Here is a 13,949-nt window from a genome sequence, read left to right as displayed (position 1 = left end):
AACGCGGTGGTGTGTCCTGTCATAAGCATTCATTACCCGCCTGGTACTCAAAAAATGCCGTCAAACCCCTACTCCCCGTCGGCTCTACCAGACTGGTTCTTTTTTAGACTCCTGTGATGCTGAAGAAGGGGCTTTTGAGATTTGTTTTTTTTTAAACTCAGTGTCCGGCCCGACTTTAGGCGGTGCTGGGCTCAAGAGTGACACCACTATTTCACGGTCAGTATATGTCAATTTCACATTCAGCACTGATCTGGGTTGACTTACGCAGCAATGGTGGCCCAGCCAATAAGACGCCAATGCTTCTCGATACGACGAGACAGGGCAACCTTCTCGCCAATGTTTGTGCAAGCAGGGCTGGTCAGGACAAGCTTAGCGGCATCGTTCTTGATAGCGGCAACCTTGGCACCAGTGGAAGTAGAGCCGATGTTGACCATGATGACCTCGTTCTTGGTAAGCTTAGCGACCTTGGCCTGCTTTCCGTCGGCGGTTCTGACACCGAGAAGACGGCGCAGGAGGTAGAAGTTGACCTCGATCTCGCTGTAGATTTCGGGCAGCTGGCCCTTGAGACCCAGGACGAAACCGACCAGACGATCGGCTCTGCAGAGGGTGGGGTCGATACGGGTACCGACACCGATAAGACCACCAGGAACGGCATACTTGAGGTCGTTGAACTCGGAGTTGAGGGAGACGATTCTGCTGAAAATGGGCGTGCACTTGAGGGCACCCTTGTCGTCTCTCGTGACGATACCGGGGCGGATCTCAATCTCGTCGCCAAGCTTCAGGACACCGTGCAGAATAGAACCACCAGCAACACCACCCTTCAGGTCGTCGATCTCGGCACCAGGCTTGTTGACGTCGAAAGATCGAATGACAATCATGTGGGGAGCCTGGGTGAAGTCACGAATGGGGACGGGAATGGTGTTGACGATGGCCTCGTTGACGGCATCGATGTTGAACTTCAGCTGGGCAGAGATGGGAATGACGGGAGACTTTCCGGCAACAGTTCCTCTGATGAACTTCAAGATCGACTGGTAGTGTTGCTGAGCGGCCTCCTCGCGCATAAGGTCGACCTTGTTCTGCAGGATAATGATCTTGTCCAGCTTCATGATCTCAATAGCAGCCAAATGCTCGGAGGTCTGGGGCTGGGGGCAGGTTTCATTGCCGGCAATGAGCAGCAGGGCGGCGTCCATGACGGCGGCACCTGACAACATGGTGCTCATGAGAATGTCGTGACCGGGGCAGTCGACGAAGCTAAGTGGAGCACTATTAGCCACCTTGCATTTCACGATTCCGGGGTAAGCTCGTTCTGTAGACAACTCACGAGACATGGCGCAGTAATCTGTAGGTACCGCTGCATCCTTCGCGCTCGCAGGGAGGGTCGACCTCCTTCTCACTCTTGTAACTCCTGAAGCATCCCGGGCGAGGGCACTCGGCGTTGTCGCACTGGTAGATCTTGGCGTTGGCGTAACCAAGCTTGATGGTAATGTTACGGATCAGCTCGTTCTTGAAACGGACGGTCTGAACTCCGGAGATGGCCTTGACGACGGTGGACTTTCCGTGAGCGACGTGACCGATGGTGCCGATGTTGATTGTTGCTTGGCGGGCGATGATCTCGGGGGTCAGAGGGGTGAGGGTCTTGACGTCGAGGTCTTTGGGGTCGGTTTGCGGGGGGAGAGGGGGGCGCTGGACTGTGGTGTCGGCGGTAACGGGGTTCGAAGACTTCTTGAGCGCAGGCTTGAGGCCCTTCTCCTCGTTGAGCTCGGTCTGCTCCTCCACAGACTCGCCGGAGTCAGACTCGGAGTCGATATCGTCGTACTTGGGATCGCCGTTGGCAGACATTGTCGCGACAAGTTTGGTGGTTTTGATGGCGGGGTAGTTTGTCGAGGCGGCTTTGTCGAGGGGATTTTGCGACGGGCGGAGGGCGTCGAAAAATTTGGACTTTGTGTTCGCCTGTTGACTCAGGTATTGGCCTTAACGGTTTCGACGGTACCGGGGGAAAGATGACGCTTCAGTTCGTGGGCTTCGTGACGTCGGGTCGGTTGATTTTTCCTCGCCGACGAGCGTCTCTTGAAATTCTAGGTTGTGGAAAGAGGTGACTCGACGCTAGTCCCGTTCTGGACTGATAAGATAAGGGTGCCCCTCCGGGCAATTCTCATGTGGAGGAGGTGAGTGCCCAAAGAGCGAACCCTTTCTCCCCAACTCTAAATCCCATCTCAGCATGATGCGAATGACAGCATTACTAGAGACTTCTGAGGAGCTTGGAGAGGCAGGCAATATCTGTGCTTCCTTCATCGCAGGCATATTTTTCTCTAGCTACCACCATGCCGAGGCGGGACAAACCCGTCACCATTTCTCCACCAGCGTGTCGTCTCTGAGTCAATTTCAACACAGCACAGTTGGAACTTCGGCTGATGTCTCTGATAAACACCTTGAGAGACGTCTGAGGCTTGGATCCTCCTCACATTGACGACGTCCTCATATGGACGAGCCAACAATCCATCCAATGTAGCTTGGCACTCGTAGAACGAGTACAAAAACCAATTAGCATTCTCCATTCCACGGCCCCGAGCATGGTGCCACTTGATTCGCTTCTGAGTCACCTATGAACAAAGAAAAACCATGCTTCCGAGTCTCCTCGAAAGCTTCGAGAAAGACTTGCGCGACTTGAGAAACATCGTCGCCAGTGGTTTCGACGAGCAGCTCTTATTACTACGTAGATTTGTCACTCACCGGCGTCGGCCCGTGGCCCTTAGCTTCGGCGAGCGACAGACATGACACCCTTGAAACCAGTGCCGGGGCGAAGGAACATTTTGCTCCTTCCAGAATAGAAGAGAGAAAGGACGATAGGTTCGGGATGAGATGGCATTAGGAGGTCAGCCATCCCGTCAACCGGCGTTGAAACTGGGCCATGGGATCACGGCACAGTCCCAGACGAGTAGGATAGACACCACACCATCGGCCACGTACAAGAAAAAGGCTACAGCAGCTCGTCTCCCATCACGTCTCTCTGATTGGTCGAAATTCCTAAAAATAGGTTCGGACGAGATGGAAAACCACGGGACACGGGCCAAGTCTTACCTACCTTGAACCTGCCTACCACCATCTGCAGTACAAGGGCGATCGCTGACGGTTGACAGATAGCCCGGACGGCGCCTAGCTCATTCCTCAACATCAGGTGGAGGGCGACACGCCTGGGAAGAGGTGGTGATATCCATTTCTATTCTTTGTCGGCGCGTCTCACGGATCGACGGCAGTCGACCCCAAACACCCAGGCTCGACGCAATTAGTCGCACCAGCACACGCAACATCATCTTCGAGGCTCGAAAGCATGCTGTTGCCAGGCTTCCGGGCGCCCGGACTGCGACTGCGATTGTCGGTTACCCCAAATCCCAGCATGGCCAACGTGAGATTTTGGTGCCTCCGTTGAGGGTGGTAGACGTGGAGGGGCAAATGCTATCCATGGCTATACCTATATCACACATTGTGTATCTTACAGCCAGCCTGCATGCAAACACCACCACGCTACGGTCAGTCGCCAACTCGCCTGTCATTCTGCGGCTTTGCCTACTCTGCGAGCCAAGGACGGGCAGACCTTGATTGATGGTCTGTAGACCCACAGCAAAGAGCACGTTTCTGTGCCGCTTGGAGCAAGTTCAGCGGGATGAGATGACTCGAGTGAGTGAGGAGCAGAGTCGCAAGAGACAAAACGACCGCGCAGGCGTTGTGGCCATCCTGTGTTTGCCATTCACCCAATTCTTCCCCCAACTTTTGCTTACCGCCGGAGCTGCATGTGGCTGGACATTCATCACGCACCTCTACTCGCTGATTGGCCGGGTGTTCTTGTGCCAACGTGCAAGCATGTGGCATCCGGAGCGCCTGTACGATTTGAGCCTATCATGACTGCAGTTGACGGACAGGGGAGGCGGGCGGTAGCAAGGGTCGACTTATCGATTTGGAAGAGTTGGCGCCCGTGGGTGATCAGGAGCAAGGGTTCCGCAAGCCTCCTCTTCCATCCTCCGTCCAACCACATCATTGTTCACCTAGCCTGCCTCCTCTCAATTTGAACGTCAACGTCCAATCACCATCCTTACGTCCATCGTCGAACCATGCGGATGCAACTGCAACTGCCGCCAAGCTCCAGTGAGCTTTGTCGAGGACGCTCTCTCTCTCTCTCTCTCTCTCTCTCTCTCGCTCTCTGTATCAGTGTACAGTTAGAGTACGTACATGGCCATCCAGGTAGAAGCTGCAAGTTGGGTAGGGGAGGTCGGTTACTCTGAGAGATGACCGAGGGTGCATCCTCTCCTCATCCGTGCCTCTTTTCCCCTCTCTAGATGCCTTTTGGGGTTGCTTTGGATATTCTATATTCGTCCAGCGAGTTGGAAAAACTGCGCAACCCTTGGCTTTATTGAAAGTTCCTCCGCCTTGGTTTGCCTCTTCCTGCGCCTGCTCCTCTCTCTCGTCTTCTCTGCTTAACAAGCCGAACCGCTCCTCGTCTGCTGCAATCTTCTCGAAACTAAAGAGACTACCCGTTCATTGTGTCAGTAGTCGCTGCCCACAAAAACGAGCTCGCTCGATTTAGTACCCGCCAGCTAGGAACAGGCGAGTTTCCACGACAGCTCTCAGAGCATCGGGCCAACCACAGCTCGGCACCACCCCGTCCACTCTCGTGGGCGTCTATTTCCATCACGACCGAATCGCCGGCCTGGAACCTGGCGGTTCACCTATCAGAGCCCTGCTCAATTCGCGCCATCCTACCCTTCCGCTCTGCAGGTAGAAGTCCCCATCCCGCTTCGTCCCACTTACACCATGCTGATCTCCCTCCTGCAGTAAAAGAGGCATTGCCTTCGACCTACTCTGTGGCGGCGCCAATTCAAAACCACCTTCATCCCCAAGGAACCGGCCTGCTGGACCTCTCTCTCCTCCCTTCCGACAGCTGGTCTCGCCAAATCTGATTCCTATCGTGCCTCATTACTGCTTTGATCTTCGCTATCTGTCGCATGTCCTGAGTTCATCCTTCCTGTTGGCGACCCAAGTTCTAGGTTGCCTTTCCAATATACTAGACTCGTTTCTCTTGTTCTCTGTGATCTCTGGAGACACAGACAAAAACCTCCACAATCATGAACCCTCAAGGTACGTCTCTAACAACAAAGACATATTGTTCAGCAACAATCTAACATCTTTGCCAGATGACAAGAGGCGGCCTGCCGCACTAAACCTCGCGCCGACTCGATCAGCATCCACAGACTCGTCTTCATCCGACTCATCGTTGAAGCCCCCTCGTACTCCCCGTTTCGCGGAAGCAACGTCAGTACACTCCCCTGTCGAGGGGACTCGATCGCCATTTGCCGACCCTCCCGCGAGATCAGAAGTTCCTCAATCCCAGCCTGGCGACATTGGCTTCGGCTACATCAGCAACAACGGCAACCGCGAGTCTGTCGCCGTCCCCATGACACCGAGATCACCACTCAAGAGCGCCATGAGGGTGCCAGGGACACCGGCACGCAAGATTGATAACCCCCTCAGCCCGACCTTCAGAGAGGAGGAAATTCTCGAGAAGCGCGAAGCTGCAACCGACAAGGAGCAGGCCCGTGATCTCGTATGTTGTCCGGTCATCACCCAATCGTGATCTTGGCTTACACCTTTACAGAAAATCAAGACACGCGTTCGCATGGCCAAGTTCGCTCTTCGTGGCGTCAACTTTAGCTGCAGTCTGATCATCATTTCTATGATCGCCGCGACCCTACAGATCTTCAACGCTACTAGGAAGCTTCCCGCCCAGAGTGGTCTGCCACCATGGGCTGAAGGCACCGCTATCTGGCCTCAAGTCCTTGTTATTACTAGTCAGTAGCTAACTTTTGTCAACCCGACATCTCTTGCTAACGGTCCCCACAGTGTCTTCCATCTCTCTCGCCGTCTGCCTCGGAGTCTTCATCGCATACTGCCGTGGTGGGCACCACCGAGCCGAGAAAGTCGCAACCTACTACACGCTCTTCGCCATCGGCTGGTTCATCCTCTCCATGGTTCTCTGGGCTGTCGCCGCCGGTATCTTCCAGTCAAGTCGCAACAACGGCGGAGGCAAGGACATGTGGGGGTGGAGTTGCAAGGAGAACAAGCGTGCCGAGGTCTTCAGCGAGAAGGTCGACTACGCTCTGCTTTGCCGTCTCCAGAACTGGGCCCTCATCTGCATGGTCATCGAGATCGTCATCGACGTCATCTGCGTTCTCCTCTACAGCATCGTCTTCTACCGCTACTACACCAAGCGCCGTCTGCACAAGTCCATGGACATGCGCGACCGTGCTCGTTCCGACCTCTACCTCGCCCAGCTGCGTTCCCAGTCCGCCCCCAATACTCCGGGCCTCAAGTCTCCCGGTCTCTACTCTCAGTACACCATGTCCCCTCGCCACCCGGAGGCGACCTTCGAAAACCTGTCCCGGATCGAGGAGGCCTCTCCCTTCACTCCCGGAACCCGATTCGTCGAGCCAGAGTCCAGCTTCGCCAAGCCCAAGTCTACCTTCAAGCTCCAGGCTCCCCCAACGAAGGCCCCGTCTGCGACACCAAAGACCAACGCGACCGGCTTCACGCCGACCTCTGCCACCGGCCCCGAGCCGAACTTCCCGCCAGTCCAGCAGCGGTCCGAGTCGCCTCAGGGCCACGCGCCGATGGCGGCTGATGAGCCCGTCTACGAGGCTGTGCCTATTCCGGGTGCCTACGCCGATGCTCCCGTAAAGAGCCCGCCACCACACCAGTTCAACTTTGGCACCAGATAAGACGGGGAAAAGATTGATATGATGTACGAGACGGATGAGGATGAAATTGACGTGCCACCAAAAAAGGAGACTGTTTATATTTCTTTTGTATCAGCTGAGCTGGATTTTTTTTACACGTCTCCTTTTTCTTACAATTCGACACGAGTCGATCTATATACCATTCAGGCGTTGGGAAAGGCAAGACGAAGATGGGAAACATCCATTTTCATTTCGTCCACAGGTCATGAGGATTGGCTCTTTGGACATACGTTAGCGAACAGGCAGTAATTACAACCCTTGTATAATTTTTTTAACCCCTCGTTTCTTGTTCCTATTCCTGGTCCTCTTCTTAATGATGCGGCGACCTAGTTGAGTCATGGTTACTTACTAGTTGGTCCCCCGGCGAGGTCCCCGGAAGGATGGCCCCAGTTTACCGGCTCCTCCGTGCCCTTACCCTTTTTCCACTTCTCCCACCAACGACAACACTACCGACAACGGAATTCCACTTTGATTGTCTCCATCGCGTGCTGAACTCAACAAGATCAGCTGGGTTCTAATCGCCCGGCTAGCTCAATCGGTAGAGCGTGAGACTCTTAATCTCAAGGTTGTGGGTTCGACCCCCACGTCGGGCTCAATTCCCGTCCGCGATTGACCAGCGTTCAATTTTTGGACTTTTTTTGCTTTGCTTATATCGCTGGTCCTCTCCGTCTTTCCTTCTTTTTCCTCTCCCCCTCTCTCAAAATTACACGTCTGTAGGCTTTTTCCTGCTTCTTGAAGTGCCTTATATATTCTTTGCTATCTAGTGTCCACGAGACATTAATTCATCCCAAACACTTATACAATTAGACGCTCTTCAATAGCGAGGCCTCTATAAGGACCTGCTGTTCAAAAGTGTTGTGACAAGCCCAAATCGCAGAAAAACCAAGACGTTTCTTCATAGTTCATTGAACATCTCCGATGCTCCTGCCTAATCTCTCATGCCCTCCCACGCCGTATATGCCGATGTCATAATTCATCTATGTCGTCAAGAACCCAGCCATACCCCTACCACACTCCTCAGCCTAGACCATCGACAAACCCCTATGATAACGAAGCTGACAGGAACATACAAGATAGAAAGACCGTCAACTGAACTCTTCAGTCAGCCAATGAACTCCGTACACAAGAGTGGTTCCCATGGCTGTCCTGTCATCCAGACCCTTTCCATCAGTCGTCTCGCCTTGTGGACCTATGCCGGGACATTAGCCTTCAACAAGTAGAACGCAAGTGAGGACAGCGTCGTACCTGTGTCATTCCGTTTCCCTCCACACTCCTAAACCTCTCAAGAATCCTCGACCTCTGATCCTCGTTAAGCGTATTACACCCGGCCGTGAACATGGGAAACAGAAACCCCGTCTCCGCGGTGCCTCCGGCCCTGACGTACTCCATGCAAGAGAAGATTCTCTGCACAGGCCCTTGGACGTCCGCGTGGCCTGACAACTTGCCGAACACACGCCGATGTATGTGGACCAGCCCAGCCCAGTGAAAGGCCTCGTTCATCAGCACCATTTCCTGCCTATCCCTAGCCTCGACATTCTGCACATGTCTGCAAGGATGTGACGGCTGTGTCATACTCTCCATCAACTCCCGCTCAAGCTGCTGGGCACGGCGGACGCAGTCAGTGTCTGGAATCCATTCCGGTCGAGCTTGGCCATCAGATCTGATGCGCTGCATATCGCAATGGCGGGCGAGCTCAGATACCTTTGCAAGCAGCTGGACGCAATTTGTAGTGAAGCCCATGATACAGTCAATTTTATACTTGTCGTCAACGTTGTTGTACATTGTGTACTCGAGGACCCATGACCTAGATGGTTCGGAACCCGTACCGCCGCTGAGGCTTCCCAAGACGTCTAGGTAGGCTAACCAGCTCCATAAGAAGGAACAGACGCGGTCCTCTTCAAGACTGTAAGAGGTTTTTCGAAGATCGGCTAGACGTCTTCGCATGAGATCGCGAGCAAGGTTCAAGTGCGTCTGCCAAGGAATTTCGTAGCCGAATGCCGTGGGGGATATGATCTCCAGAGACGCAAGCATGATGGCGGTTGCGAGGCTTGTGTTGGAGATGATTTGTTCCCTGTCACCCAACGCTAGGCGGAGGACGGGAAAAATATCTTGGACCCAAAGGGCGATTCTCATCTCGGGTTCCCTTTGACGAAGAAGCTTGGCCCGGTGGGACGCTACTGAGGAATTAGTTTGTGATGTCCCTGGAGCATGAACATGTTTCTTGCCTGAATATGCCAAAAGCAAACTCAAGAGGTGGTCGTTTCGAGTGGCCATTTGCGGCAGGACTGTGCGGAATGGATTGGAACTTGGGTCATCGTAGGGCACAAGAACTTTATGTGTAAGCGCCGTGCTTGAATCTCTGAGCAGAAATCTTACTCTTTGCTGTATGATTAAGAAAATGATGCTTTGTGTGAAAGTTAGTCGGAGCCTCTAGAGACGAGATTGGAGCTCACGAACAAAATACTATTTCAGTTAGTAGGTTCATCCACAAACGCGGTGCCACGCAGACCACGGATTGACTTACCAAGAGATTCATTGGGTTGTCTCGAAGCCTACCAAGTGTTAGAATCTCCAAAAGGCTCGCGACTTGCTACTTACTTTGAAGGAAGGGGCTCGAGATTACGAGGAATTCGAATCAAGATGGGCCTGTCATAGTAGCCCCCTGTCATTCGAGGTAGGATACTGCTCTGCAAACTAATGCCCCTGGGTTGAAGAGGCGGGAAGCCACCACGTCCACCACTCATGACAGTCATAGAACTCTCACCGTCCGAGGTTGTCTTGGAGATAGCGCCTAAATCGTTGTTCTGATTGATATCGGCGTCTCGAAACCCGAGGTCATAGCCATAGAAAATGGCATCTTCCGATACGTCCTCTTTAGGCCGTAGGTCTGGCAGAGGTGGTCCGAAGTTGTACTGAGCGTGCCTCTTTGGTCGATGAGCTAAGTCCGGGGACCCCGATAATAGGTAGTCTACCGACAATCTGCTGTTTTCAGGGGACGCTGGTGACGGGAGGGTAAGCAATGGAGTTGCTGCGTCATCTTCAGGATTCAATCCTGAGGACACTGGCGTTAAAGGCAATGCCCGAACTTTGGGGCCAGGATTGGAACGCATCCGACAAATTGGAGGACTCGCTCCTACAAGTGATGCCGGAGAAGCTAGCAGGCTAGGTTGGCGATGGAACTCAGAGTCACTTGGTTCGGCAAACGATTTGGATCGTTTGTGGGGCCGCTGTGATGACGGGCTTACAGTCCCAGATGAACTGCGACGGAGAGAGGCAAAACTGTCAACGACATGTTTGGGAATGATAGGCGATGGGACACTCGCTTGGATTTCTTGCGGTGGTGTGGAATAAAAGGAGCTCGTTCCGGCTTCGTTGATACCAAAGACACGCATATCCGTGGGTTCTTGTTTCCTCCTTGTGGGCTCGATACTACTCGGAGCCGTCTGTATGCGTTGTACCATCGGCTTTGGTTGTATATTGGTGGATGTGGCATTGACGGAGAATGTGTGGGTGAACGATGGCGGTTGGTTCTGCGAAGCCGTGGCCTCCTGAAATGGCTGACTGGCATGGTTTGGGGTCCCAAACGATGAAGACCTCTTCGTCCGACGACCTTCCCAATTTAATCGGACGCTATAATCACAGATCTCTCCTGTCCTTTGACAACTAGTTGCTGTTTGTTAGTCAGATCTTGCCTGAAGTTTTGTGTTAAGTATCTGGTGTTTGATGGGGGACAAAGTCTCAAGGATCGGGAGAAACAATGATTCGATTCCATGTTCATGGACGCCGTCAATAGAGTCTACCCGAAACTTGCAGCATCCTGCTTCAACTAGGAGTTTCTCCATCAGGGCGGAATGAGATATTTTGAACTATGCTAGGCGCAAAACGATCAAACCTCTCTTCAGCCAGTGCTGTTGGTCCGACCAAGGAAGTCTGTTTTTGGGATGTGTTTCGAGGAAAGAAATGCGAACTTACTTGAGACATGTTGGATGTTCCTCACCGCACTTTACCTTGCGACCTTTGCATGGCCTGCACCTGAGTGAGTGACATGTCACAACAAGAATATAGGGCCCTGAAGTAGATTCTTGCACTCCTTCTCGGAACTTACCAACATCCATTTCGACTTCGCCTTTTCGGTTCTGGAGCCCCCGGCTTCTTTGGGCGCGGCATGCTACAACCCGAGGTTCATGCCCAGTCTCAAGGCGCCTTCTGGACGAGCTGGGACAAAAGGGCGGGGTCGAGGGTGAATGATTGGTTCGTTAGGTATGATACGCAGATATGCAGCGCAGGTACGCGGTGCGGTGCAAGTGTCTACGCAAACTTGCTTGCAGTGGAATCGTGAGCCGACTTCACTTTTCACGATATCCACCGACTGGAAATTGATAAGAGTTTTTGGAAACAATGTCAGTTTCATGCGACGGCGAAAACGAAAGAATAGAAGCATTGCGTCCCGACCTCATCCTTAAGTAAAGTCATTGGCCGACGAGATCAGGCCCGAATTGGGTTGCGGTGATGCAGCGCCGATTGCGGGAATGTAAGCGGCCCAATGCTGGCCTCTTTCGTCCACGTGAGCAGCAACAGCCTCACTCAGTTGGGTGGACTTGAATCGGCATGCGGCTGCATCGTGAAGCTCATTTGACTAGCCGCCGCCTCATCGGACTTGCGGGGATGCTGCATCGTCGCATTGCTTTTTCACTCAGCCCTTACGTGGGGGCGTGCGGGATCATTGGGCTCTCGTCTCATTAGTTGCCGTCTGGCGGCTCTTTGCTGCTTTGCCGCTCTACCGGCTACACGATGTCGATGTTCAGGATCTTGATGTCCTCCTCAGGCTTTTCCTTATACGTCCGGACATTCTCGATTTTGTGAATGACGTCCAGGCCCTGCGTGGCACGTCCAAAGATTGTATGCTTGCCATCCAGCCAAGGCTTCATCACACCCACACGTTAGCGAAAGCACATTTAAGGGGGCTGGGCCGCCACTCACCGTCTTTTCTGTGGTGATAAAGAACTGACTGCCATTGGTGTTCGGGCCTGCATTAGCCATGCTGACAGTGTATGGCTTGTCGTGCTTCAAGCTGCTGAATTCATCTTCGAACTCTTTGCCCCAAATACTCTCGCCGCCGGTACCATCACCCAGGGGGTCACCACACTGAATCATGAATTTTCGAATCACACGATGGAAGATGGTGTTATTGTAGTATCCCTTCTTCGAGTGAGTGACGAAGTTCTCGACGGCTTTCGGTGCCGCATCAGGGAAGAGGCGAATATGGATGTCGCCGTATGTCGTGTGGATCACCGCTGCGGTTCCAGTCTCTGCCTTCTTAGCCTCGGCAGCCTTCTTCTGTCCAAGCATAGTCGGTTTCTCGTTCTGCACATCTCTGACCGACTTGGATATGTCCTCGTCATTGGTGAACATGTAGAACCGCACTTTGTTCACGCCTGTGGCAATCAGAATCGGATCTCTCGACTCTGACTCCTGAAGTAGGGGGTTGCTCGAGGCACCCATCTCTACGGTGGTAATGCCCTTCTTCTGCGGTTGACCTTGGTATATCGCCAAGTTGACGGCTCTGAAGTTTTCTTCCTTGCCGTATACCTTGACTACTTGGTTAGTATAAGTGTTGAGCACTTTGACGCCAACAATGGAGCCGTAGAGGATGAAATTCCCAGATTCGTCGAAAATGACATTGGCCTTGTGCTTGTATGCTGGGGAGTCAATCTCGCGCTCCACCGCGAATCGGCGCCCGAACTCAACGGGATCCAGCTTCTGAAGTCCAGATCCTGCTTGCTGCATCTCCTCAATAACTTGCAGGGACTCGTCGTAAGTCCTGTAAAGTTTGCCCGACGCAAAGTCAAATATGCGGATTTTTCTGTCGGGTTGGGAGAAGGTTGCGAAATGTTTGCCCGTCGGTGAGATGGTGATGGACGTGGGAATGGACTTTGCCTTCTTGAATTCGAAGAGATTCGTAGAGGCCTTGAACTCGAAGACGTTGTCGGGCTTCTCGTAGTCTTCACTTGGCCGCCAATACTCCAACATACCCTTGTCGTCGGCCGAGATCACACAGTCGTAGACGCTGTTGAAGGCCATTATCGATACAGGGCTTCTGTGAAGCGACTTAATTGTGTGAATGGGATCCTGTCTTTCTCCCCTCCCGTCGAAAATGTGGACGTTTGAATTCGCGTCCTCGGAGACAGCGAGCAGCGGTAGCGAGGCGCCCCTGTTATGGACCCAGCAGATGCACCGAGGCACAAAAGCGAGCTTCAGCATGGCTAGCAGATCGAAAGTGATAACATCAAAGATCTTGATGGTCTCGTCCTCTCCAGCTGTTGCGAAGCTTCTTCCATCCTGACTGGCTGAGACTGACTTAATCTCGCCGTTGTGTGCTTTGAACTCCTTGACGAACTCAATACCCTCTGCCACCTTTTTCCAAAACTTTACAACACCGTCGGTCGAGGAAGTTATGATGAAGTCGGTCAAGGGCGTAACGGTCACGAAGGAAAGCTGCTCCTTGTGCATCAGGGACTTCGAGTATCGGGAGGACTTGGGTAGGGCGGCGATATAAAGCTTTTCGTACGGGAGGACTCGACGCTTCTTCTTCGGGGCCTCGCTGGGCAGCTGAGGGCCCATATCATCGTCGGAGGAGCTGTCTGATGAAGCATTGTCAGTACCGAAGCGCATCGTCGCGCAACATTTTCACATACCATCATCTTGTCCCGCGAAGTCCTCGTGTGTTCGTTTGTTTGACTTGGAGTCTTCGTCGGCCATTGTGTCGGTGAACTTGTAGTTCGGTCAATGTCTGAGAAAAGCTGCCGTCCGAAAGTAGCCTGACGGGGTCCCGAGCTCCTGATTCAAAAGATGTAAGGCTGAAGATTGAGTGCGCGAAGCTTAGATGATGGTTTTCGGGAAGCTTTCCTTGCGCCCAATCAGACTTGTCGTTGGCGTGAGCTAGTGCAGCCTTGTTGCTTCCTCGACGCCGTTACTCTGTCCGGCTCCACAAGAAGCTTAGCCCACCCTGGCTGCCCCTGGAGCACATGCCCGATTGGACTTTCAAGGGTGGCTCTTCGGGGGACCCAGCCTGCGTGGGTCTGCCTGGGACTTCAGATCAGGGGCCACTCTGGCGGACTCTGCTCCATCAGTGACCTCATGACGAAGCCCAGCCTGCCGAAGGCG

The 13,949-nt window shown here is 53.2% G+C and overlaps 4 protein-coding genes across 4 annotated transcripts; 2 read left to right on the top strand and 2 right to left on the bottom strand.

The window, feature by feature from the left end:
• Positions 1 to 175: 175 nt before the first annotated feature.
• GCG54_00004729 (Eukaryotic translation initiation factor 2 subunit gamma) lies at positions 176 to 1,839 on the bottom strand (the record flags this gene model as incomplete). The annotated part of the gene is made up of 3 exons (XM_045404774.1): positions 176 to 206; positions 265 to 1,263; positions 1,322 to 1,839. The coding sequence occupies 3 exons, from the start codon at positions 1,837 to 1,839 to the stop codon at positions 176 to 178; spliced, it is 1,548 nt and encodes a 515-aa protein (XP_045262717.1).
• A 1,827-nt stretch (positions 1,840 to 3,666) lies between these two features.
• Positions 3,667 to 3,900, top strand: GCG54_00004728 (uncharacterized protein; the record flags this gene model as incomplete). Its single annotated transcript, XM_045404773.1, has 1 exon — positions 3,667 to 3,900. One exon carries the CDS (start codon positions 3,667 to 3,669, stop codon positions 3,898 to 3,900), a length of 234 nt encoding a protein of 77 aa, XP_045262716.1.
• Positions 3,901 to 5,117: 1,217 nt separating this feature from the next.
• Positions 5,118 to 6,767, top strand: GCG54_00004727 (uncharacterized protein; the record flags this gene model as incomplete). Its single annotated transcript, XM_045404772.1, has 4 exons — positions 5,118 to 5,130; positions 5,187 to 5,596; positions 5,648 to 5,840; positions 5,893 to 6,767. The coding sequence occupies 4 exons, from the start codon at positions 5,118 to 5,120 to the stop codon at positions 6,765 to 6,767; spliced, it is 1,491 nt and encodes a 496-aa protein (XP_045262715.1).
• Positions 6,768 to 7,887: 1,120 nt separating this feature from the next.
• Positions 7,888 to 13,544, bottom strand: GCG54_00004726 (Peptidyl-prolyl cis-trans isomerase cyp15; the record flags this gene model as incomplete). Its single annotated transcript, XM_045404771.1, has 9 exons — positions 7,888 to 7,974; positions 8,031 to 9,167; positions 9,310 to 9,337; positions 9,384 to 10,448; positions 10,783 to 10,817; positions 10,891 to 10,953; positions 11,576 to 11,707; positions 11,766 to 13,426; positions 13,481 to 13,544. The coding sequence occupies 9 exons, from the start codon at positions 13,542 to 13,544 to the stop codon at positions 7,888 to 7,890; spliced, it is 4,272 nt and encodes a 1,423-aa protein (XP_045262714.1).
• Between the last annotated feature and the right edge of the window lie 405 nt (positions 13,545 to 13,949).

Source organism: Colletotrichum gloeosporioides, assembly GCF_011800055.1.
Source record: "Colletotrichum gloeosporioides strain Lc1 chromosome Unknown consensus_54, whole genome shotgun sequence".
Taxonomy (NCBI): Eukaryota; Fungi; Ascomycota; class Sordariomycetes; order Glomerellales; family Glomerellaceae; genus Colletotrichum; species Colletotrichum gloeosporioides.
Note: the sequence above shows the minus strand (reverse complement) of the source record. Positions and strands in the feature narration are given on the sequence as shown.